Source organism: Danio rerio, chromosome 12, assembly GCF_049306965.1.
Source record: "Danio rerio strain Tuebingen ecotype United States chromosome 12, GRCz12tu, whole genome shotgun sequence".
NCBI classification, from domain to species: Eukaryota; Metazoa; Chordata; class Actinopteri; order Cypriniformes; family Danionidae; genus Danio; species Danio rerio.
The window spans coordinates 6,629,712-6,656,518 of NC_133187.1; the positions used below are offsets into that span (position 1 = coordinate 6,629,712).

At 38.0% G+C, this 26,807-nt stretch overlaps 1 protein-coding gene across 3 annotated transcripts in view; it reads left to right on the forward strand.

The window, feature by feature from the left end:
- Positions 1–26,807, forward strand: part of sgms1b (sphingomyelin synthase 1b) — a 50,983-nt gene that overhangs the window by 12,532 nt on the left and 11,644 nt on the right. Inside the window, exons 1-2 of one of the 3 annotated variants that reach the window (XM_068224638.2) lie at positions 21,516–21,734; positions 25,933–26,657. In XM_068224638.2, coding sequence (XP_068080739.2) covers positions 26,056–26,657 — 602 coding nt within the window. In that variant the 5' untranslated portion in view covers positions 21,516–21,734; positions 25,933–26,055. 3 annotated transcript variants of the gene reach the window in all.

Consider the following 26,807-nt stretch of genomic DNA (forward strand, 5'->3'; position numbering starts at 1 on the left):
AGTAACTAAATAAAAAAAAATATATATACACCTTAAGAAAGAATAGACAAAAGAAAGTAAGTAAAGTCTCACTTCTATCACTCTTTAAAAGTTTTGGTTTCAGTTTGTGTCAATTTAAATGTTCAGTCTGAGCTGATCTTCATTTTTCTGTGTTAGTTGAAAAGCTGGCGAGTCAGCCGACCCAATTTATGAGCAGGTTGAGCAGGATTCTTGCGGTGACCACCGGCGGAATACCGCTGTTTGTTATGAGCCGCAGTTTCAGTGTAAACTTAGTAAAGGCGAGCTTCTTTGGCGATGATATGTACAGTATTAGATTTGACTTTTAGCGGACATTTGCGCTGAACACGCAGTGAACGCAACGCATCGAGATTCGAGCGCTTTCTCCGAAAAGCACGTACTCGATTGGTCTGTAGCTGGCGGATCAATATTCACCACGTCATGATCGCTCTTATCTGCGCCTTAACTTTAGGTGGGGTTTGCAAACCTGCGTGCTTTAAGTTTTCACTCTTCAGCCGTTTGCATGTCCCGTGGTCATAAAAGCTCCTTCCCTTTCATCTGACTGAGAAATACCTTGTGTGATTGATGGCTTATATAAACCAATAAAGCGGCAGGGAAGAGCGATTCAACACGTTTTTAGAAAAAATCAAAACAGGTCACACTACAACCATTATCTGCAGTCGCACTAATTGCTCCCATATATATTATTATGAGGTCGCATAGATTAATTTTCGGGCGCATATGCGACCAAATCGTTGTCGTTCTAAAATGCCATTTAAAAACAAAGACAGTGTAAACAGGGCCTGAGTGTGTACTTTTCGCGAGCGGATTTGCAACGGGGGCGGCTGGAGGATCGCGATGCCGGTCTTGTCTATCGGACGAACCGTACGTAATACGTACATAGCAGAGCTTGCGAAACTGTGTTTTTTGTCGACAACACGAACGTTGTCAACATAACTCACTGGAAATCCAAAATGCTTACACACCGGCAACTTCATTGAAAGAGGAGAGGGTTTAAGCTCTGTTGACGGGTCTCCTGCTTCTGCAGTTTACAAACACTTCAGCAAGCCTGTTTTTTCCCGCTTGGCAAGCCAAGCTGACGTGACATGGGGGCGTGGCAGCATCGACGATTCTATTTTTTGATTCGATAATCGAAATTGAGCATAAATTTCGATGGATTTCAATTAAGCATAAATTTCGATCGATTTCGATTAAAAATCGAAATCGTGACACCCCTATTGGTTTCTTCATCACTTCTCAGATCAGAAAGTCCATTGTAGCTTTCTCAGCTACATTGTAGCCATTGTAGACTTTCTCAGATCAGAAAGTCCATTGTAGCATTGCATAGCAATTCTTATGGTCTTGCCTCATGAAAGTCCATAAGAGTTATTAGGTTCTGATATTCTGGAGAGATTTAGCCATCTTACAGCTGCGCAAGCCTGGCCCGACCCCATCTCAAATTATAGAAATTAAGCCTGAACCCACCTGAACCCATCGGGTCCTGTCGGGTTCGGGCAAAGATCTTCAGCTCTAATAAAGACTCTCTATTAGAGAGGGCACACACTGCATCTCCCCAAAGACTGTCATCAAGTGAATGAGGTCCAGTCTTGAAACATTAAACCAACACTAAAAGACCAGACAATGGAAAATCCCCCTCATTCACATTAGAGTTGGAACAGAACAACCATCCAACTGAATGCACTTGTAGCAGATTCGTCTGTAATTTGTTTATTCATTCAAATGATTAATGCTTCGATGGTATAGAAACACATTTTTATGCCTCGTATTTTGCCTTGTAAAGTCAAGCATGCAGGGAAAGGCATGCATTTAAGCAGTTCTTCCTACATTGACTTCTTGAACTACTCCAGTGGAGGCGTTTCTATGTTTGCGCTTGTGTTTGTTAGTGTTAACTCGGAGCATGCTGGTAATGCAAATTAAGTTTCAGCTTATGGAATGTGTGTGTTGAGGAGTTTCGAGGAAGACAGAGAGGGATTCAGAAACTCAATGGATCTATTGTGGCCTGTTCTTCCCCATCAGCAGTGGGGCTGGACATCTTATTCTGACCTGTAGCTTTTGAGACAGATTTACTAAACGGGCCAAGAGCATGATGAAGCATGGATTTGGGAGTGCAAAGTTCTTCGAGTGCTAGACTGACACCAGTTCGTTTTATAACATCTAACAAATTCGGTTGCAAATGAGCAGAGCTGTTGATGATATGCATTTAATCTACTAACAACATCGATTAGAGTTCAAATGAAATCAAAACTTAACTAAAAGCCTTAGTATAAAGCTGTTAGCCAATCAGAAAGTAGAAAACAGCACGCATTCTAACATCATGAGGAAAAATCTTTTAAAATCTCTTTTAGTGGCCACTGGTAAACAAGAAAAGTGGTTGTAGTTTTTAGAAAATTTCAGTTTCAGTCACCTGATACTGGATATTCATGTGGACAAAAAAGTGTTGTATATTAAAAATAGCCATGGTCATGTGGACCGGGCCTAAGTTTACATTTCACCAAAAATCGTTGTTGGCAACCACAAAGTAAATTGGATTGTGTGATTTAATTTGAATACTCTCCTCCTGTTAATTTAGCACCTGCAAGGGAACCTCATACACGTGTGTTCGTGATGTCCTCTGTATTATAGTAGTAACAGGGTTTGTTGAAAGCTATTAGTAAATCTGGCTCTTAGATTTGAACTAACCTTTCGCAATCTCAATATTTGTAGATTTTGAAATCCATTGTCTTTAGTAGGTTTGAATAATATTGCAAAACAACTGCGTTTGTCAGCCTTAAGGTCCAAGAACAATATTTGCACACAACTATAATATACACTATATTAGTTTATATGCATCTCTGCCCTCCTAAGATATTTACTTTAAACTGTGTTCTGTTTTAAATTCATATAAATGAAAACATTTTATTGATTGCACCATCCATCCATCCATCCATCCATCCATCCATCCATCCATCCATCTATCCATCCACCTAACTGTCTGTTTGTCCATCCATCCAAGTTATCTATTCATCCATCCGTTCATCCGTGCATCTGCCTGTTCGTCCATCCATCCATCCATCCATCCATCCATCCATCCATCCATCCATCCATCCATCTCCCTGTTTGTCCATCCATCCAACAAATCCATCTATCCATCTATCTGCCTGTTAGTCCATTGATCCATCCATCTAGCTGCCTGTTTTTCCATCCATCCAACATATCCATCCATTTGCCTGTTTGTCCGTCCTTACATCCATCCATCAGTTCCTCTGGTCATCCATCCACCCATCCACCTATCCATCCATCCATCCATCTATCTGTTTGTCCATCCATCCATCCATTCATCCATCCATCCATCCATCCATCCACCAATCTGCCTGTTTGTCTATCCATCCAAATTATCTATTCATCCATCCGTTCATCCTTGCATCTGCCTGTTCGTTCATCCATCCATCCATCCATCCATCCATCCATCCATCCATCTGCCTGTTTTTCCATCCATCCATTTGCCTGTTTGTCCATCCTTAAATCCATCCATCAGTTCCTCTTGTCGTCCATCCATCCATCCATCCATCCATCCATCCCTCTGTCTGTTTGTCCATCCATCCATCCATCCATCCATCCATCCACCAATCTGCCTGTTTGTCTATCCATCCAAATTATCTATTCATCCATCCGTTCATCCTTGCATTTGCCTGTTCGTTCTTCCATCCATCCATCCATCCATCCATCCATCCATCCATCTATCTGTCTGTTTGACCATCCATCCATCCATTCATCCATCCATCCATCCATCCACCAATCTGCCTGTTTGTCTATCCACCCAAATTATCTATTCATCCATCCATTCATCCTTGCATCTGCCTGTTCGTTCATCCATCCATCCATCCATCCATCCATCTATTTATCCATCCATCCATTCATCCATCTGCCTGTTTTTCCATCCATCCAACATATCCATCCATTTGCCTGTTTGTCCGTCCTTACATCTATCCATCAGTTCCTCTTGTCGTCCATCCATCCATCCATCTGTCTGTTTGTCCATCCATCCATCCACCCACCAATCTGCCTGTTTGTCTATCCATCCGTTCATCCTTGCATCTGCCTGTTCGTTCATCCATCCATCCATCCATCCATCCATCTGTCTGTTTGTCCATCCATCCATCTGCCTGTTTGTCCATCCATCCGACATATCTATGTAATCATCCATGTGCCTGTTAGTCCATCCATCCATTCATCCATCCATCCATCTGTCTGTTTTTCCATCCATCCATCCATCTGTCTGGTTGTCCATCCATCCAATATATCCATCCTTATGCCTGTTTGTCCGTCTGTACATCCATCCATCAGTCGTCCGTCCGTACATCCATCCATTAGTTCGTCCGTTCGTACATCCATCCATCCATCCACCTGCCTGTTTGTCCATCCATCCAACTTATCCATACATCAATCCATCTGTCTGGTTGCCCATCCATCTATCCATCCATCCATCCATCCATCTATCCAAAACCTCCGCCATGCTCTTAATCAACGAATCACTAACATTTTGAAATTACATGAGTTGCATTTACTTCTAATTTGAAAGAATAGGGTCATATGGCATAACTGGCATCTTGGCATCAGGAATGGAGGGTTTTCCACTGTTTGGAATCTGAACTGATTATTTTGGCATCTCGGCAGCTGTTAGAAAGGCATTGCCTGCTCTCGGCCCAGGAACTCCAGGAATGTTAATGCTGGAGAATGAACAATGAACATTTTAAATATGCAGTTGCCTCTCTGAAATGTGGAAAAAGTAAAATTGTGAATTATGTGGAAGTTTATAACATGACTAGCTGTGGCTGAGCAAGACTGTATAAACAATGCTTAAAGATATTGATATTACCGAGATCAGAATTATTAACCCTGCTGAATTATTAGCCCCTGTATTTTTCCCCAAATTTTTGTTTAATGGAGAGAAGGTTTTTTTTCAACACATTTCTTAACATAATAGTTTTAGTAAGTAATTTAATTGATTTATTTTATCTTTACCATGATTACAGTAAATAATATTTTACTAGATATTTTTAAGATATTTGAATATATATTTGATATTAAGATTTTTAAGATATTTCAACTTAAAGTGCACTTTAAAGGCTTATTTAGGTTAATTAGGCAAGTTATGCCGAGCTCAGACTGCATGATTTTAGCCCTGATTTTGACTTGCCAACAACTTTTGAGAAATTGCTTACAAATGCCTGAAATCACAGGCAAATCAGTGCTCGTTACGGCCAATGAGACAGCAGCATTCACTAGTACGGGTACCTGCGTAAAAATTTCTCTCATTTTCAGTTTATTTGGAATGGAGGAAAAACTAGTGGAAATTTGGCAGGAGCACTGTGTCTGATTGATGTGTCATGTGAGCAATATCACAACCAGGTCAAAAAGCAACAACAACAACAAAAAAGTTAAGGAGAGATTGTTCTCTTCAAAAGCCAGGCTAGCAACACAAGTTTCTAAAGCTAAAGCTCTTTTTCCATTATGTAGTTAATAACGAAAGATATATCACATGACCTCGCGTTGTTTCCATGTCACTTTTCGCATTTGTTTGGTTGAGAGGTGTGGTTTGGGCAAAGTTGTATGTGATTCTTTCTATTTTAAAGCCATGCAGTGTGAACTCTCCTGTCGCCGATCCATCCTACAGTGTAAACACAGCACCGACAGAACGTTAACCCAGATAGTCATGCAGTGTAAAAACATCGATGACACGACTACTTTGAAAATCATGCAGTCTGAAATTGGCATTAGGGTAATAGGGCTAATCATTGTAAAATGATGGTTTGTTCTGTACTGTCGGAAAAAAGGGGGTAATCATTTTTAATAATATTGGTTTTCAATAACATTGGCTTTTATTCTAGCCGAAATAAAACAAATAAGACTTTCTCCAGAAGAAAAAATATGATAGGAAATACTGTGAAAAACTGTTAAACATCATTTGGGAAATATTTGAAAATAATAAAATAAAATCACAGGAGGGCTATTTATTTTGACTTTAACCATAGGTGCTTACCTGCAAAACACAGTATAGTTTGAGCATAGGTGAGACCTAAAACTTGTAGGTGGGACTGGGAAGACAATGCAGAGTAAAGAATGCATACCTTGTATTGCTGTGCTTTCTCATAACCACCCATATAAAATAAAGAAAAAAAGTTGCTTGAGGTCAGGAGGTGGAGCGTAGGTGGTGTTTTGTGGCTGTTTAAATGCATTTGGGTGTTTTTGACAAAAAAAAAAAAAAGTCTAATTAGATCTGGCTTTTTTTTACAGCTTGATATATTTTTACCATATTCATATCTTTTAACCGATTCAATAGTATTGATTTTAACAGATTTAGATTGATTTTAAGGAATTCGACATCATGCATAAAAAACCTGATATTTAATTAAAATCAAAAGGTTACAAAAAGGTCATTAAATTTCATTGTGTTTTTTTTAATTATTAATTATTTATATATTATATATTTATATATTTTATTATTATTTTATTTTTTTATTATTGCAAAGGTTGCTGTAGTGGCATAAAAAAACTTGCATGTTATTCATTTATTCGTTTTACATCTTGAAATATTTCCTTTTTATGGCCTTTAGCTGAACTCAGCAGCAGTTATCTTAACAGTAAATCTCATGTATCATTTCCTCACTGTTCTGTTATGATCAGTAGACCATTCGACTCATTTCTGACCCCGTATTTTTGTACAGATCCAGATAAAACAGGTGAAAGTATGTGACACACAATACCAGTGGGGAGTTGAAAGGATGGAAGTTTAGTTAAGTCTCACACCTTCTGTTAGCATTTGCATCGGAGAAAATGTTTAGTAACTTGAAACCACCCCTGTGTACAAAGACTGTCCTGGTTTATAAAGACTGGATAAAGAAATCGGTTGATCTACAGACTTACATTTTTATTTAGAAAAGCTTCAATGTTATCTTAAGGAAACAATGATTGTGCAGCTAACGCCATTCCTGAAGTAAGTCCAGCTGTAGTTATGGCAACTGTTTAGCAAATACATGGCATGAGTAAGTTCAGAAGAAATGATCCTTACTCATTGTCACCGTTTGTATATTTTTTGAGTTACTAAGCAACTGGGTGATGAAGCAGAGCAACTTCCTAAACTGCATGTGATTTTTATTTATTTATTTTTTTTGGTGGGATTTATATCTTTAAATTAATGAATTGGAGAAGTTATGTTTGCAATTGTAATTGAGTTATTTGTCAATCTGACAATATTTAATTGGATGAACATTTTTTAGTTTTATGCCTTATACAGAATATAAAAATATGAAGAAATAAAACGGTGCAGTAAGTGATTGTCTTCAGAAACATTTTTTGTTATGCTGGTGGAAAGTCTCTATATATATGTATATATTCCAATAGTAATGATTAAAGTAAAAGATCTGAATGTATTTATATGTATTTTTATATTCTGGGTAAGGCATAAGACAAAAAAAAATGGTTATAAAAGTTAAATTTGTCAGGCCGATAATTCCCATAATACTGATTAGTAGCCCAAACCGTCTGTCAACAAATGACAGTCATATGCAAATGCCGGTAAATGCCATTTCCGCCAAAAAACGCCGGCTTTCATGAGGAGGCTGAAAGCGGCCAGAGCGTCAACATAGCCGGAAGTCATTCATTTTCAATGAGAGCCGACGGCGAGAAGCAGCGCGGCGCGTCTTCGCCGGGATGGGCGTCGAGGAGAATTGAAATCAAGTCAACTTAATGGTAATTAAACAAGTTACTGGCGAGTTACTGATATGCATAAATGTTGATATATAATAAATTTAAAAAAGCCGGAATCTCATGCGACAGTACAAAACAGTATTGCTGCTTCAGGATATTTCAGTCATATAGACAAATTGGATAATTAAGTGGAGCAAAGCCACACCACATGCTACTTAATCTTCCATTGTTAAATGCATTTGATAAGAAGTGTGCAACATTTTCACGCTAGAAAGTATGTTTTATGCAGGAATGTAACTGATATGCTGCAATGGCCCCTTTAAATACGAGATCAATGTAACGAATTTTGACGCTCTCGCCGCCGGAGCTGAAGGCAGGCAGCGTTGTCGCCAGGGCAGCCAGAGCGACCTTGGACGCCCTCACCGATTTCGGTGTGAACGCACAGTTTGAATTTAACAAGCTTGTTTACTTTGCTCTACTTACATTAAATTATAATCTCAAATGTCAGAATTGACAATAGATTAAGATTTAATAAATGTCAGTTTTAAAGTTATTGATTAATGCACTTGACAGATTTCATTCATTCATTTTCCTTTTGCTTAATGCCTGGTTTAACAGGGGTTACCACAGCTGAATGAACCGTCACTTACTTGACAGATGTATTTTTAATTTCAGGTGGTTTGTGTATGTGTTTTATATTCGGTAAAATAATTTCAAATTGCATCTTTAGTGATTTTCAACTAATTACACTGCCAATAGGTGGATTTAGAGGTTTTTGCAAAAAAAAGCAGAAGTGGATTTAGCAGGTTTTGACACAAAAGAAAATCTACCTTGTTAAAAACTTAAGAATTGTCAAAAGTGACAAAACGGTATTTTATTTACTAGCTACTAAGCTTATCATTACATATACAATGAAACTTTTAAACCTAATCAGATGAGCCTGATAGATGATGCTCATTTACAAGAAAAGAGGTCTGATGGATTTAGAGGGTTTTACATCTGAACACTTCAAATGTAGATTTGTACAACATGCAGATCTGCCGTTTACATGTGCATGGCGCATGTTCATGTGCACAAACTTCTTTTGAACTAAATGCTAATGTTCCAACCCGGTTCAAATCATTATGCTAAGCTAAGCTAAAAGTGACCCCACACGAACAAGAAATCAGCTGAATGGATTCAAAAATGGTCCAAGTCAACTGTTCAACTTTCCAAAGATTTTTAAAATTACCTTTTTTTTTTTTGGTTTTAACACCAAATGCAAAACCTAGCTAGAGATGCAGCTTTGGTGTGTGTGTAATTAGCATGTATTTGCAGCATACAATTATTGTAAATATTTATTTTGAGAACAAATTTGCTTAATGTGGTTAGGTGGAACAGGATGAAGCAGTAAATGGTGAACTGACAAGCAAATTAACCAATAAACTGTGAACTGACAAGAGAGTTAATACGTAATGTGCGGCCATAGACTATGACTATTGGTTAAGCATTTACCAGTCAAGATATCTATTGGAGTTTTTGGTAAATTTAAAGTTGTTTTAAAATGTATAACGACCTATTCAAGCTTTTGGCTGGTAGTTTAGTTTCTGAGACGGCAGCAATGAAATGAAAAATGTGACATGAGAATAAATATGTGAAGTGAGAAATGTCTTTTTTTGAACACGTAGTGTGACTCTTGTTTGCTGTCCAATGTAGTGTCTGTGGTTAGTGGTAGACAAAATAAATATTAAAAGATATGAAACTAGGCCTGTCACAGTTATTAATACTTTGACTTATTGGACAACACATGGCACGACCTCAAAAATTTTAGGTGATGCGATGTATATTGCCCATACCTAATTAGTGTTTAATTGCACATTTCTATTGGAAGTGTCGCTGTCAGTATGGCAACAAATAAAATAAAAATCACTTTATTATTTACACTAATGTATTATAGTATTTTTTCCCAAATGAGCTCCTGTGATTCAAATACCCCTCATACTATCATCAAGAATTTTCTATAGGGATACAAACAATGCATTTTAACGAGGGGATAAAAACAATTGAATCTGGGCCCAGAAAAGATCAGGAAGTCTGAAACATTTGGTGATTTTCATGCAAAGCAACTCAGGGATGACTATCTTGCCAATATTAGTTGAAGTGTATCAGAGAATGCAAAGTTAATACCCCTACTTCCACATTTGCAATGGCTGTGAACTAAAAATAATACTGTTGTAAATAGTGTTCTGCTTCCTGCACATACAGACTGTTTTGCTTTAGTACGCTTCAATCTTTAATAGTGATGATTACCAGTAGGTGAGTTTACATCTGTCTGGAAATGCCAAGATGTGAAAAATGTTTGCAAATGCAGGCAAAAAATAATAATTATTCACACAACTGAGTAGGATATAAGCCGATAAGAATTTTTTTGCACAATCTACAATAGAAACACATTTACTGAATGAATTCCAGCATGCACAAAAATGCCTTGAGATTTTTATTTTACAGGTCATTACACTAGGTAATGTTTTCAGGGATGTAAAACCCAGACAGGCAGCGTAATAAAGAGAGTGGACCAAAGCGCATCAAACGATTAGGGGAAAGAAGAAAAATAGAATAAATATGTATGTTTTTATATTAGACACACATCTGATGCTTGTATTTGCAGCAGCTCCACGTCCACAACTTCATGCACTGCGTTACGTTAGGCTTTGCATTCTCTGTGGTCAGTCTATGACTTTCACTGTATCTGTTCAGCTGAGGGAATGGAACCAACTCTGTGATGTCAGACACTGTAACATTCCAAGATCTCGGCGCCCTAGGTCTAAAATCTATAGTATAACATGCAGTTTTCTGCTTAATGGTTACATTAATCGAGTTTGTAATATTTAAATTTCCATTAAAAAAGAAATCAATGTACAAAATAATGTAAACTTGACTGAGTGCTTCATTTCCCCTTTAATACAACCCCAAATCAGAAAAAGTTGGGACAGTATGGAAACACAAATAAAAAGAAAGAAAGAAGTGATTTATTAATTTACTTTTTGTATTTCATTACAGACAATACAACAGCACTTAAAAAACAAATAAACATTAATTTTATTCTTGCAACACTTTTCAAAAAATTTGGAATTTGGTGTTCACACCAGACGTGGAACGTGCATCAAAATCCGCTTCATTCGTGTGTCAAATTCACTTTGGACAGGGCTTCTGTTTGCCTGGCGACTCTAGCTTCGTTGCTAAATGGCTAACATGGATTTTATTGAAAAAAAAAATAACTGTGTTTATGTGCTTTATGAAGGCTGAAAAACAGCATTGATTCGTTTGGAGCAGTGTCTGAGTCCACTAGATCCTTTCAGAGGTGCACTCAGCCCTGTAAGCTCATAAACTCCTTCAGAAACTTAACCTGGATGATGGAAGCATTCAGTGGTGCTTCGGACTGAGCCAAGCCCAGTTTGATGAATGGTTGTTGGTGTGTGCAGGAGGATTTTTCCCTCAGGACACCAACAACAGGCGCTACGTCATAATCACGCCTCCACGAGAGCAAGCTTCCACGTTTCGCACAAAACACTCAATTCGCGCATATCACACCATTTGCACAAATCGCGCCATTCGCATGTAGTGCACCATTCATGCCATTTGCGCAATTTGCGTTATTCACGCTGTAGGATGTCTATTAGCTTCTTTGCATTGACTTAACATGTAAATCACTCGCGCTTGACTCTTCTTTCGCTTCTGTTGTGAACGCAGCATTACCACTTTGTGATGTTGCCATACCTTTTCACAGCATTTAAAAGATGTTTAGGGACTGAAAACACCAAGTGATGAAGTGTTTGAGGTGTCATTTTGTCCCATTCTTCTTGCAAACAAGTCTTAATGTGGGCAACAGTATGGGGGTCTTCATTGTCGCATTTTTTCGCTTCAAAAAGCACCACACGTTATCCATTGAAGGCACATTCTCTATAGGTCGGGACTACAGACAGGCCAGTCAAGTACCTGTGCAGCCAGAACTTTGTAATGTGTAGAATTTTGTGAAATTGACCAGACAAAAATGCAATATTTTGTGTTCATATTGTGTGCAATGAAATGCAAGTCAAAGTAAATTTGAAAATCACTAAAAAAAATTGTATTAGCATTTCTCGTACTACAGAGCTCGAAATTGCGACCATTTTGGTCGCATATGCGCCCGAAAATTAATCTATGCGACCTCATAATATATTTTGGCGCATTAGTGCGACTGCAGATAATGGTTGTAGTGCGACCTGTTTTGATTTTTTGTAAAAAGGTGCTGAATCGCTCTTCCCTGCCGCTGTCAATCACTCAAGGTATTCCGCTGTCAGATGACAGGGAAGGAGCTTTTATGACCACGGGAAATGCAAACGGCAGAAGAGTAAAAACTTAAAGCACACAGGTTTGCAAACCCCACCTAAAATTGAGGTGCAGATGAGAGCGATCATGACACGTCACGTGGTGAATAATGATCCACCAGCTGAGATCAATAGAGTACGCGCTTCATGGAGAAGGCGGCTGAATCTCCATGCTTTGCATTCACTGCGTGTTCAGCGCAAATGTCCGCTAAAAGTCAAATCTAATACTGTACATATCATCGCCAAAGGAGCTCGCCTTTACTAAGTTTACACTGAAACTGCGTCTCATAACAAACAGTGGTATTCCGCCGGTGGTCATCGCAAGAATCTTGCGCTGCCTGCTCATAAATTGGGTCAGCTGACTCGCCAGCTTTTCCACTAACACAGGAAAATGAAGATCATCTCAGACTGAACATTTAAATTGACACAAACTGAAACCAAATCTTTTAAAGAGTGATAGAGGTGAGACTTTACTTTCTTTCTTTTGTCTATTCTTTTTTGAGGTGTATATTATTTTTATTTTTTATTTATTTACTGATGACTGCTTTGCAGCTTTCATTATTGAATTGAATGATTTAATATAATCTTTTGTTTGTTTTGTAGCAGAAATATTATTTATTAAATTGACATGCATATAAAAACAGCAGCACAAAATCAATATTTCTTACTGCAATGCTTCATTTTTGTTTGATGCAAACTATACAATTATTTTTCATAAAGTAACAGACTTTTTATAGCAGATAACCTACATTCATGCACATGCACAGTCATTTTCATCATCATTAATATTCTATAATTATTAGACAATCATTTTGGAATTATTGCACACAAATATCAATGTCTTCACAGAATTAGTTAGATAGTTGTTTCTGGTTTTTGTCAGTCCTATTGATGTTGTTTTAAAATACAATAAATCCCTTAAAAAGCAATTTGCAGCGGTGCTCAATCATTTTTGGTGGTTGCTCCTAAATTTTTTCTGGTGCACCTAAATTTATTTTGGTGCTCCTAAATATTTGAAGTTGGGAGCACCGGTGCTACTAAGTAAAAAAGTTAATTTCGAGCCCTGTACTGTCCCAAATATTTTATGATTTGAGGTTGTAAGTTAATCAGGTTTCAACTAAATTATTTATGTTAAACAAAGTTTAACTTAATATATATTTTAAGTCAGATTGATTGATATAAATTAAGATGACTAGAAAAGTTTTGATCATTTGATTCAACAACAAAAGATCTAAAGCAGCATGAATTATTTTTACGATGTAGTTTCATGGCATTCTATTCTTTTAATGCAAATTCTCTCGTTTGATGTTTGGAAACTCCACAATACAGTTACAATCATTGAACAGCTGAGAGGTTTAGTTCTGGAAAAAAACGAATTCCTGTAGTTAATGAATACTGTAGCTCTCCTCATCTCAGTTAATGTTCCAAAGAAGCACATGAGATTATATGACTCGGAGCAGGTGACGGGCTGTAACGATGAAGCTTGTTATTGAGTTCATACATGCAAAGCTGACTTTTCCATTCTCCAATATGGTTCTACATCTTTATTTAGCTGCTGACAAGTTTACTCATCTAGTTACTCATATACAGATGCATTTCACAGACATAGTGCATTTATTTAACGAATAAAAAGCATGCAAATGAGGTCAAGTTTGTGTTGTACCTCATGAAATTTAAAGTCATACTTAAAAAGCTTTCATTACATGTCTTCTCTTTTGTGGTTTGAGTTGTACTTTTAGTTCCATCTTTTGGTTTTAACCACTATTTTATGCATACATACAGAACTCGGCTTAAATGAGTACACACCATTTTTAAAATAAATATTTTTATTAATTGCTCAGTGATTTAAAATATTTATTAAAAATAAAAATGAAAACGTTGCCTGGTCTGATGAATCTCGATTTCTGCTGCAAGATTCAGATGGTGGGGTCAGAATTTGGCATCAACAACATGAAAGTATGGATCCGTCCTGCCTTGCATCAACTGTTCAGGCTGGTGGTGGTGGTGTAATGGTGTGGGGGATATTTTCTTGGCACACTTTGGGCCCATTAGTACCAATTGAGCATCGTGTTAACGCCACAGCCTACCTAAGTATTATTGCTGACCATGTCCATCTCTTTATGACCACAGTGTGCCCATCTTAAATCGTAAATTATTGCGTGTTTTTAAGTGCAAGTGCTTATACTTATGTTAGCGAGCCTTTGTTGTAGTGCAGAGATCGGCGGTCAAATGAGAAGTACGGGGGGCATGGTTGATTTGATGTACAAGATTTTGGTTGGAAGTTTGATTCGTGGCTGCGCCTCTGGCTCCATCTGGTAGTCCCTTCTGCGCATGCCCAGGCTCCAATTTCAGAAGTTTTTTGCGACCGTTTGTGCCCGTCAAATTGTTAAAGGGCCATGACACCCCCCACTTTCGGTTAAAGTCTACTTCAGAATTTTTTCAAAAGATGCATGATTAATGGGCGTGGAGCTCCGCGAGCATCGGGCAGGAGTGGGCGTGGCCAGCAGGGGAGAAGGGGAGCGAATAACTGTTGTTGACAGTTAGCTCACAAAATGAGACACAAACCGTGAGGAGACGCATGAGTTTATAGTTTACAAAGTTAAAATGCAAAGGAATAAAGTAATTTAATGCTCTGCTACATTTGTTATTCGTAATTTCTAGGGATGTAACGGTATTGTAAATACCGTCATACCGCAATATTAATTTTTTTCGATATTACCGTAGTCGCATGACTCGGTAAAACTATAGGTCTTCTGAGAAAATTTGCTCAGGCGAATGAAGCGAACGGGAGGTACCGGAAACTACAATTCCCATCAGCCCAGGCTTGGCCATAATCCCTTGCGGTCTGTTGTCGCTACAGATCCAGTAATGCGGAAATGGAGTGTGCTGCTAGAAGCGGGGATGAAAAAGAGCTGGGTGTTGTCGCCGCGCGCGTACTGAATAGTGGTGTTGTCGCGCGAGTTCTTATCAGCTGTGTTGTCGCGCGCGTACTGAATAGCTGTGTTGTCGCGCTTGTACTGTAAAGCGGGGACGGAGGGTATGTCGCGTCGCGGGGGCACTTTTGATCATTTTGGAAGGGAACTTTCTGTCCAAGACTAAAAAGGGCATGTGCACTGCACAGGTTGAGCCCTGTGTGTGCACGTGCCTGCAAGTTGGGGAATAGGACTAATAATCAGTCATAGGGACTGCAGAAACACAGCACACTGTTCAGATTGATGCAGACATGAGATCTCTATCTCACTCATGGTTTGTCCTCTCAAGTGGGGGAAAGACAATGCACAACGTTACCCACTGCTGTCAACCTGGGCCAAGTCATATCTCTCTGTCCCAGAAACCTCAGTCCCAAATGAGAGGGGTTTTTCTGTTGCAGGGGACATTGTAAATACCCAGAGATACCAGCTTTTAACAGATTATATTTATATGATAATTTTCCTTTAAACCCATCTCTATCTTAGTGGGTGAGTGATTAAATGTTGAATGTGATGAGTTTTCAACACTACTAAATTGAAACTTAATTTTTTCACATGGTTTAATATTTTTTTGTTATTAAAATTGAAGTTCCTGTTTCAAAGCTTACAGATAGATGGCTAATTTGTATGTCATTGACACTTTTGGCACTTTTTTGGAGTATTTTCAAAAGTTTTGTTTTTTCCTGTAAATGATTCAATAAATACCGTACTGGACATTCATACCGAGGTATTACCGTACCGTGAAATTCTGATACCGTTACAAAATAAAAGTCAATGTCCGCTATTCTTCAAATCTCGCACTGCTCTCCCGACAAAAATGCTTGCAGCACACACACAGCTTTGCTGTATGATCGGCCCTGACAAGATCGCGGAGAAAAAACATGCAACAAACCCCGTGGATCATGGAAACAAACACATACGAGCCTTCATGAACGGCTACTGCGTGCTGTTGGTCTGTGTCTCACAGCTTGCTTGAAACTGGCAGGTCTGCCTTCGGAAAGCACATGCTCTCATGAATAATTAAGCAGCCGGCTCTTCTCATAGGATAAGAAAACTCCGCTATGAATAATAATGAGAAACCGACGCGTCATCATTGCACCTGCAGTACTGCGATACGTCGCCGATTTTGATCCCGCCCCAAAAATCATTTTAAACCCGGAAGCTGAAATTAGCTGACAAAAGCTCAAAATTCTTCAGTTTTCCCCACAATTAAAGCTGAGAGGTGCTAACAATGTCTTAACTGATGCTCAACACACACACATCTGTTAATATAAAAAAAAGTTCTCCAGGGTGTCCTGAACCTTTAAATAGGAAAATTTTATTTATTTATTTTTTTTACAGTCATTGGTTCTGAGAGAGTGCGTGAAAAGACTCGGAGTAGATCGAATTTCCTTGAAACATTTGTTCACTCTGGAAATTTATGAGAAATAAATCAGCACACAAAATGTATGTATATCGTAACCCATTTTGTAACTTCTGTCACACCGTGATTAAACGGTAAATCATGATAAAGGCTTCAGCAATATCACAACAAGAAAACTTGATATATTGCATCCAAAACTGTGCTATTATACATTTGGTTTCCTCTTTGTGTTTTGGCCACATTGTTACTGTAAATTTCTTGTTTGAATGAATTACTCATTCATAGTTTTCAAAACTATATCCTGAAGGCCTTGAAGACTCCTCCTCGAATCTGCGTCTGCAGTTTGTTCTTGTTTCTCCAAGGTTGCATAGCACTTAATTGAACATGCATGGCATCTGCAGATCCGTCAAATGACTGGAGAGACAGGCTGCATCAGTCTTGAGCACTTTATTAAGCTGTTAGTCAGCAGTTACCACTAGTGTTTGACGTTAACTGTCACATTCTCCGTCTGCTTATCTTCACTTTATTTACCCTGCTGTGCTGAGGAGAAGCTACTGTTCATGTGTCATTCAAAGGTCAATGTTTAGCCATACCACCCTGAATAATTCTATACCCTGAAAACTTTATTTATAGAAAATAGCTGCTAAAATATTTAGTGTAATTATTCGGTTTATGTGCTTTATAGGCACATTTAGAAGAATCATTTGATCATATACCCTCACCGGCCACTTTATTAGGTACACATTACTAGTACCCGGTTGGACCCTCTTTTGCCTTCAGAACTGCCTTAATACTTCATGCCATAAATTCAACAAGGTACTGGAAATATTCTTCAGAGATTTTGGTCAATATTGACATGATAGCATCAGCCGATTTGTACAATCGCTATTGGAAAGCAAACGATCAATCAAGAAGAGACAGAACAAATAAAATCGGAGGTTTGAATAAACGTCTATAAAACTCTAACTTAAAAAGAAAATCACTTGTCTTAAATTTCAGATGTTCAGAAGTTACCAAATTCAAATCAAAATTTTCAATTCGGATCAATTTTTAATGCCACATAATATTCAGTTTTGTTATATTACAATTGTTAATAATTCAAGTTAACACAATTTGATTAACACAGATGGTTTTGGGATATTTTAAGCTGCATTAATCAAGTTTTCTTCATAGCTGCTTAGAAAAAGTAAAGGCGTAATGTTAGAAAATGTTTGTCTTGATGCATTGATCTTTGATCTACTCAGTTAGAATTGATTTCAGGTTTGCTCGAGATTGTGGAACTTCACAGGAAACCACACTCTACCCACTGATATAACTTTTGTTTAAGAGATATACTTTCAGGGTTATTTTTTCTTTTTTTTACGTGTGTTGGCATTGCATAGTTATTTCCAAGAAATGGAACAATTGTACCCTCCTCTTAACCATAATGTTATAATTTATTATTGCTTCTTGCAAAATGAGGAATGTGGTTAAAACAGCTTTTTTTGCAGTACGGCTTGTAAACGGCAACAAGTTGTGACAGGAAGGAAACCATTTTCTCTCTCTGTGTATGTGTGTGTGTGTGTGTGTGTGTGTGTGTGTGTGTGTGTGTGTGTGTGTGTGTGTGTGTGTGTGTGTGTGTGCGCGTGCGCGTGTGCGTGTGTGTGTGCGTGTGCGCGTGTGTGTGCGTGTGTGTGTGCGTGTGTGTGTGCGTGTGCGTGTGTGCATGTGCGCATGTGCGCCATTGGAGAAATAAGGACCCCTCCTATTAAACATTGTGCAAATTTCTAACTCAAGTTCAATTTATTTACATGGCACATTTCTCCAACTGCCACAAGGCTGCACAAAGTGCTTTACAGAGGAAAAATAGACAAACGGTATGGGCATAAACAAACAGTAACCGCAATAGGCAAATATGAGAGAGCAAAAAGGTGGAACATAAAAAAAGCAGAAAAAAACTCGCCTAATTAAAAGATACTACCACAGTTGACCACAGACAAGATTAAGAACCGTGTTGACTGTGTCTGGATGTCCATTGGGATATAGTGCTTTATACACAAAGAGAAGGATTTTAAATTCGATTCTTTGTATCACCGGTAACCAACAGAGAGACCTCAACATAGGAGTGATGTGCATATTTCAGGCTTTTTGTTCGAAATATAGCTGTGTATAAAAATATAGAAATATACTGTAGTGCTGTGTTTTGCACTAACTTTAGGCAAGCAATCTGAGACTTAGGCAGCCCAAAATAGAGAGAGTTACAATAGACTAACCAGGAGGTTATAAGGTTATAAGGTTATATATATATATATATATATATATATATATATATATATATATATATATATATATATATATATATATATATATATATATATATATATATATATATATATATATATATATATATATATATATATATATATATATATATATATACACACACACACACACACACACACACACACACACACACACACACACACACACAGTTGAAGTCAGAATTATTAGCCCCCCTAAGTTATTAGAGCGCTTGTTTATTTTTTCCCCAATTTCTGTTTAATGGAGAGCAGATTTTTTCAACACATTTCTAAATATAATAATTTTAATAAATCATTTCTAGTAACTGATTTATTTTATCTTTACCATGATGACTGTAAATAATATTGTACTAGATTTTTTCATTACACTTCTATACAGCTTAAAGTGACATTTAAAGGCTTCACTAGGTTAATTAGGTTAACTAGGCAGGTTAGGGGAAGTAGGCAAGTTATTGAATACCAATGGTTTGTTCTGTAGATTATCGAGAAAAAATATAGCTTAAAGGGGCTAGTAATTTTGTCCCTAAAATGGTTAATAAAAAAATCTAAACTGCTTTTATTCTAGCCGAAATAAAACAAATAAGACTTTCTCCAGAAGATAAAATATTATCAGACATACTGTGAAAATGTCCTTGCTCTGTTAAACATCATTTGGAAAATATTTTAATAGGAAGAAAAAAAATCGAAGGGGGCTAATAATTCTGACTTCAACTGTATCTCTCTCTCTCTCTCTCTCTCTCTCTCTCTCTCTCTCTCTCTCTCTCTCTCTCTCTCTCTCTCTCTCTCTCTCTCTCTCTCTCTCTCTCTATATATATATATATATATATATATATATATATATAYAYATATATATATATATATATATATATATATATATATATATATATATATATATATATATATATACATATACATATACATATACATATACATATACACACACACATTATAGAGTTTACAGTATACAACATACTTTGTAGAAATTCTGTGAATTAAACTGCACACCCCAAAAGAGAGAATGTTAATCAAAAGGATAAGAGTTGGCTCTCTATAGAACTAAAATTATTGATTTGATTTGACATGTTTTGCATTTATGCACTTGTGTGATTTTGGTTAATCAAATAGGATTGTTTGAAAACATTGACAGAGACAGTTTTGAGTATTTTTAAAGCACTGCTAAATACTTGCTTACACAGAACACACACAAAAAAGTTTCTCTATTTTGGTGAAAACATAATGCTTTGGCAAGGTTGACATTTGCATGGAATTGCAATATATATATATATTATATTAAGTTAAGATAATACAAGTACCAACCGTTAACGGCATGCCAACACAAAATGGACTGTGGTTGGTCACTTTACATGCCAATCAACCCATGTATACTTGACTAAAGCCCAGTTTTAAGATGTTTTCATCAATCTGATCATTGAAATGGTGTCCAACAGGCTTTGAGGTTGTTTACCTTTACACACATTCAGTGGTAGCTTAAAATGTATTAGACCAGATGTGGTTGAATTCGATTGAACACCCACATAAAACCACCTACTCTCTGCTTACTGCTCAACGCTGCAATTTATCAAAACGAAACTGTAGTTGGAGTCTGAAAGCTTTTCATTTGCTTTTTCCGCTCATTTATGAACTCTGAACTTCTCTATCCTTTTAAACACAACAGCTATAACATTTTAGGTGTTACTATATTAAAATGTCAGATTTTTTTAGGAATGTAAGTGCATGTAAAATGGATTTGCTTTGGCAGTGCATGAAGCAGCATCTTCTTGAAATGTTGACCACATGAGCCAAACTCTTTCAGGTCTCATGGCGAACTCTAGAAAAGATAGAGTTCGCGAACGGCCCCTAAAAAGCCATCATTATTTGCGATCTCCATCAGTTGATCCTAATGCACAGACATGGTGGACTCATGGTGGACCTGATTTGTCGACAAATGGGTTGCAGATCCATTCCTTGGCAGTTCGTGGATCCTTCACTGTGCCTTTTTCCCTTCGCAAGAAAACTTTCCAAAGACGTCTGTTTCTTGCTCCATTTGCTGCTTGTGGATTAATTTTTGGCACTTAAGTGACTGAGATGTAAGCGAGAAAGTAAGGTAACTTTTCAAAATAAAAGACTTTTCAAAATAAAAGATCGTTACGACTCAGATAATAAATAAAACATTAATAATTAATGATTTCTTGTGCGGCGGACAGACCGGTGCCGGTCTGCAGCCTGGTGGTTGAGGACCACTGATCTACAGAAAAAAACATCGTTTTACACTATAAACTTGCCTAAATACTCTAACTTGCCTAGTTAACCTAATTAGTCTAGTCAAAATTGCACTTTAATTGAATACTAGTCTCTTGAAAACTATCTAGTAAAATATTATTTACTGTTATCATGGCAAAGATAAAAGAAATCGGTTATTAGAAATTAGTTATTAAAAATATTATGTTCAGAAATGTGTTCCATAAAAAAGAAATTGGGAACAAAATTTTACAAGGGGGCTAATAAATGTGACTTCAACTGTATATGTATATACTGTCATATCATAATTAATCATAATTAGGGTACAAAGTACCTCCCCAAAATTTACAATTTATACAATTTGTACAATTTATCTTGTTATTTAAAACAAAATAGATTCTTTTAAATATATTTGTGGCTAAGTGAATGGGTTCAAAAGAGACTTCATTAAGGTAGCCAATGAAATCATGGCATACACATCCTCAGTAACGTAAACCAGATGTTGTGGGTGTCAGATAGTTCCCTTCCCCCTGCTGCTGTAATGTAAACAGTGCTGCCACACCCGTTAAACACTCCACAGCTCCTGGAATTCTTCAGTCGGCCGATGCATGTGGTCCTGATCACTGCGTTTCTGCTTCAGCTCGTGCCGGTTCTTAGTAATATACGGGCTTTTTTGGAAAAAGATTAAATGCAGCTGAAGGATATATAGCCATGTTGGCCATGTGGCTGCGATGTTGCGTAGTTTGAAAAAGTTTCTTTTGAGGAGTTTATACTATGACTAAGTTATCATCAACTCAGGAGGAAAGCGAAACCTGTGAGTAAAAGTGTTGCATGTGATTTTGAGCAGTTTTAATATGTATTTGCATAGCTTTCTAAATGTTGTAGCTGAATCTTGCCATCATATACATGTAATATCTTGTTAAGACACACTTGGCTGAGTTTGTAAGATGAATATTTCGAAATGCTTGAAATTTGATTTGTAGTAGAATGTAAATGTGAATGAATGGGAACTTTTTCAGTACTGTGTGTGTGTGTGTTTCCTGTAAAGTTTGTTGATTGCTGGGTATTTGTTTAATATAGTTGATCAAACACACACTTGCACACACGTGAATGTAAATCTGCATAAATGCGAACTTTTTGTGTGTGTGTGTGTGTGTGTGTGTGTGTGTGTGTGTGTGTGTGTGTGTGTGTGTGTGTGTGTGTGTGTGTGTGTGTGTGTATGTGTGTGTGTGTGTGTTTCCTGGGAAGTTTGTTGATTGATGGATATTTGTTTAATATAGTTGATCAAAAACACACATACACACATGTCTGTGTGTGTGATCAACTATATTAAAACATATATTATAGTAAAATATAAAATATAGTTATAAATATATAGAATAGAGTTGTGTATTTATGTGTAGTATCATTTCTTTTATTTGGTTTCAGCTTTAGTTTTGTAGGAGAGCAGCTGCTGATCAAAAGTAAGAGAGAATCCATTAAATATTAATAACTGATTATCCTGTGCGTACAATCATTCTAGTGAGCTTTTTGTTTTCTATGCACTTTTTGGCATGAACTGTCTTAAACTGTCATTTTCCAGTTTTGTTTTTCATATCAGTTAAATGGCTGAACCGAGTTTAGCGTTTAGTTCCCCCTGCCAAATAAAATGTTTCTTATATTTTGATAATTCAATTAAACTTGGAGGGTTTTTAAAAGAAATGTTTAATTATATAAAGGTCTGGTTGAAATTTCACATTGCAAAATTGCCACCTATAGCATTTTTTTGTTTGTTTGTTGTTAATAAAATGAGTCAAAAATCAGTGTTATTCCACCAAATATTGCTTTCTTAACTCTTCTTAAGATGAAAAACAAAAAAATTAAACCAAAATAATTCAAACGCTAACCTAACTCCTATCTGAACAAACCATGCATCAACCGAAAGATCAATTATTCACCCTGTATACATCTCAATTTTTAAAAAAAATGACACTTATGACTGGTTTTGTGGTAAAGATTCATATATTATATCATATAAGAGAACATTTATCCATTATACCATCAGTGGCGCAAAAAGGGGGTATGCGGTATATGCGGCGCATAGGGGCGCTGCACATGGGGGGCGCCATTGTGCCAAAACTATTTTTGAAATTATCCTTATTAAAAGATTTAAATAATAAAAATAAATAAATATGTTTTGTTAAAATTGCTTATTTTATACAAGTATAATAATGTATTTTATTAAATAAAAAAATATACCATTAATTGCATACGCTGGCACAAACGTTTAATTCAAAATCATTTAACACAATAACATGCAGTCACACAGCCAAGTGTAAAGTATTCATGTAGATGTAACTGATCAAAATAAACTGTCAAATCATACATACACAGTTGAGGTCAAAAATCATAAAATTAATCTGAATTTTTTCTTTATTTATTATTATTATTATTATTTATAATTAATTAATTATTTTGCCAAAATAAGAGGGATCCCACAAAATGTATGTTTATGTAAGTACAGACCTTTTTCACATGAGCAGGTATTTCAGATTTAGTATTTGGATTAAAATTCCCCTATATAGATTTAATATACTTGATAATTATGATTCTTAAACTATTAAAACTTACACATGAACAAAAGTCAGAATATTCACCGTCTTTGGAACTGAAGTGTTTAATCCTTTTATCAAGATCCATTTTATACCAAATACATGTTTTTAAAAATTTATGATGTATCATATTGATACATCGGGGTAGAGATCTGCGCGGGACCAAATTTTTAATCCCGCACCCGCCAGGTTTTAGCCCGAACCCGACCGCTCCCGCTTATATTAAGAGTTTATTGTCCCGCTGCCCGACCCGCCCCGTTTTCTGGCCGCCGCGCCCGATCCCACTAAAGAGCGGGGGAGAACAAAACCGAAAATTCCCCAGCTATACAGTCCAGACAGACAAGCTGTCTGTATAAACACACACACAGCACCAAGCACACACACACAGTGACAGACCAATCTTTCTCTCTCATACGCGCGCGCGCACTAACCTACACACAAGTACCAAGCAGACACACAGGCGTTTGCTGTTATATCTACTCAAAGGCTTGTAATACCATGTATCAAGTACCAATGTAATACCAAAAGAATTTATATAAAGTATATAAATACTGAGTCGCGCCAGCTCCAGGCCGCAGCGCACATTACTCTCGGGCCGATTCCGGCGCGGATGCGGCAGCGTCGGCTCGCTTACGGCCGCCGCATCTGGCCCGATTGATTCGGGCCGGAATCGGGCAGTGAGTCCACAAGCATCCGGAGTCCGGCAGCCGGAGCCGGGCTACATGGTAAGTCTCTGGCAGGCGAGAATCTAGCCGGAACTGGCCCGAGTGTATTTTGCTATCTGGGAAAGCTCTCTCTCTCTCATTCGCGCACGCGCGCACTAACATACACACACACAAGCACCAAGCACACACACAGGCAAAGCTCGCTCGCTCTCTCTCTCTCTCTCTCTCTCTCTCTTTCTCTCATTCGCATAGCAATATCCGCGATATTGCAAGACAGCCTGCTCCATCCCAAATTAAACCCGCTCCCGCGATTTATTCGGAAATTTATTCCCGCGCCGCAGAAATCTGGTCGGGTCATGCGGCGCCCACGGGAATGCAGACCTCTACATCGGGGCTTTTGGTGTCTTTTTTTACTCAAAACTATTTTAATTTTAGTTACAAAAAAAAAAATGCCTATAACGTTTTATTGAAATAGAACTTTTCGGGTGGTTTGTGTCTGTTTATTTTTCACACAAAACATTTTGCAGTCTTTTTTATTTCACTTTGTGAGGGGTGTAATAGCAGTTTCAGTCAATAGTTCATGCAAAGACAGACCTTTTACCTTGCAAATGAGAAGTTATAACGTTTTATGTTCTTTTGCTCTTTAGAGCTCCCATATCTATCCTTTTGTTTTCACAAATGTACAAAACATAAACTTAAACCCGCATACCCCTCAGTAAATGTGTAGTTGCGCTCCTGTATACCATCAGTAAAACAACAGATTTAACATTGGGCTAACACTTTTGCACAGTACTGGATGTGCAAAATGGACAAGTAAATCAAACTCTTGTTAATAAAACTGTAAATATCATTACATATATTAACTATCCTCAGGTCCATGACAAAATTATCAATACGAACACCAATTCGGCTTACGAATAATTGTAAACCCCTGTCTTGATAATCTAATACAGGGGTCTCAAACTCAATTTACCTGGGGGCCGCAGGAGGCAAAGTCTGGGTGAGGCTGGGCCGCATAAGGGATTTCACAAAAAATGTCAAATGTCATTATTAACAGTTTTAATTAAAACCACATTTGGCTTTAGAGCGGAAGCAGTTGAGACCCTCAGAATGGCTTGAAGATGATCATCATTAAGTCTAGACCTGTACTTTGACTTATTGAAGTTCAAGGTGGAGAATAACTTCTCACACAAATATGTGCTCCGAAAAAGGCCAAGTCCTAGGGAAAAAAGTGGGGGAACTCACTCAAAACTTCCATTCCCTCACCTAAAAAAAGGCGTATATATGTATAAATAAAACACCCCCACCCCACTCCAGTCACATCAGTCTGTACTAGTCTGTATCTACCTATAATATATATAAAGATGCAGGCTGTAGCTAGGTAGCTAAGTGGCAGGCAGGGGCGGGAACAGCTTACCTTGGTTCTGGCCGGCGCGAGTTCCCTCCTAACACTTCCCGCCCGTCACAGCGTCTAACAAAGGGGCGGGGTGCGTGGTGACGTCACCGACATCCCCGCCCCTTTGTTTACACGGCGGGCGGGGAATGCCAGTGACCGCTGTGTACGGATAGAATCAGCAGAGCGGGGAGCGCTCTCTCTCCCCGCTCCGATGATTCTGTCAGTGTACAGCGGTCGGCGCGGGCCACAAAATATTGCACTGAGGGCCGCAAATGGCCCGCGGGCCGCGAGTTTGAGACCCCTGATCTAATAGTTGAGCCCTTTCAAAAAAACCATGCTAATATGTCCTTTCTATTACAGGTCAGACATCTCTGAAGAGGTTGTAGGAGTGATCTGGAATTCGTAAGCCAGTCCTCATGATCGGACAAGCACCTTGCGTTTTCTAGCAGCGTCCGGGATTCTCCTTCAACCTCAAGGGCTGATATGAATAAAGTAGCGGCGTGGTCAGAGGACGAGGTCTCGCTCTGGCTGACCGATCAGGGTTTACAGGAGTACTCGGAAGCACTGCGAAAATATGACGGACTGGCTTTATTAAATCTTACAACAGAAGACTTCAAGAGGACTCCTCTCTCTAGAGTCACTTCAGACGGCGGTCGTCTACTATTGGAAAAGATCGAGACTCTTAAGATCGAGCATCACATGAATGGACACACCAATGGGCACATGGTGTTGAATCAAAACGGCAATGTCGGAAGTAGCGTCAAGGCTCAACGGAACGGCATGGCGAATGGCTTCCACAAGGAACTGGTGCAGATTCCCATGCCGGAGCCGGTTTCTCCACAGTTTCCTCCTGAATGGGGAAAGACCGCCGTGGCTGTGGTTTACGCCTTATGCTGCTTCGTGTTCACCACCGTTGTTATTTCTGTGGTTCACGAACGCGTGCCTCCTAAGGAAGAGACTCCGCCGCTCCCCGACAAGTTCTTTGACTTTTTTGGCAGGGTGGAGTGGGCTTTCACTGTGTGCGAGATCAACGGGATGGTCCTGATCGTCTTGTGGATTATACAGTGGAGTCTCTTAAAACACAAGTGAGTTTTTAAAAGTGGCATGGATTGTAGATGTGTAGGCTTTTGGATTTTAGTGGAAGTTTTTAAAGGGTAATCAAACTCTAAACCAAAAGAACTTCTTTCCTAGGCCTATTTCAGCTTCAAATGTTATGGGGAAGTTACTGATGGTTT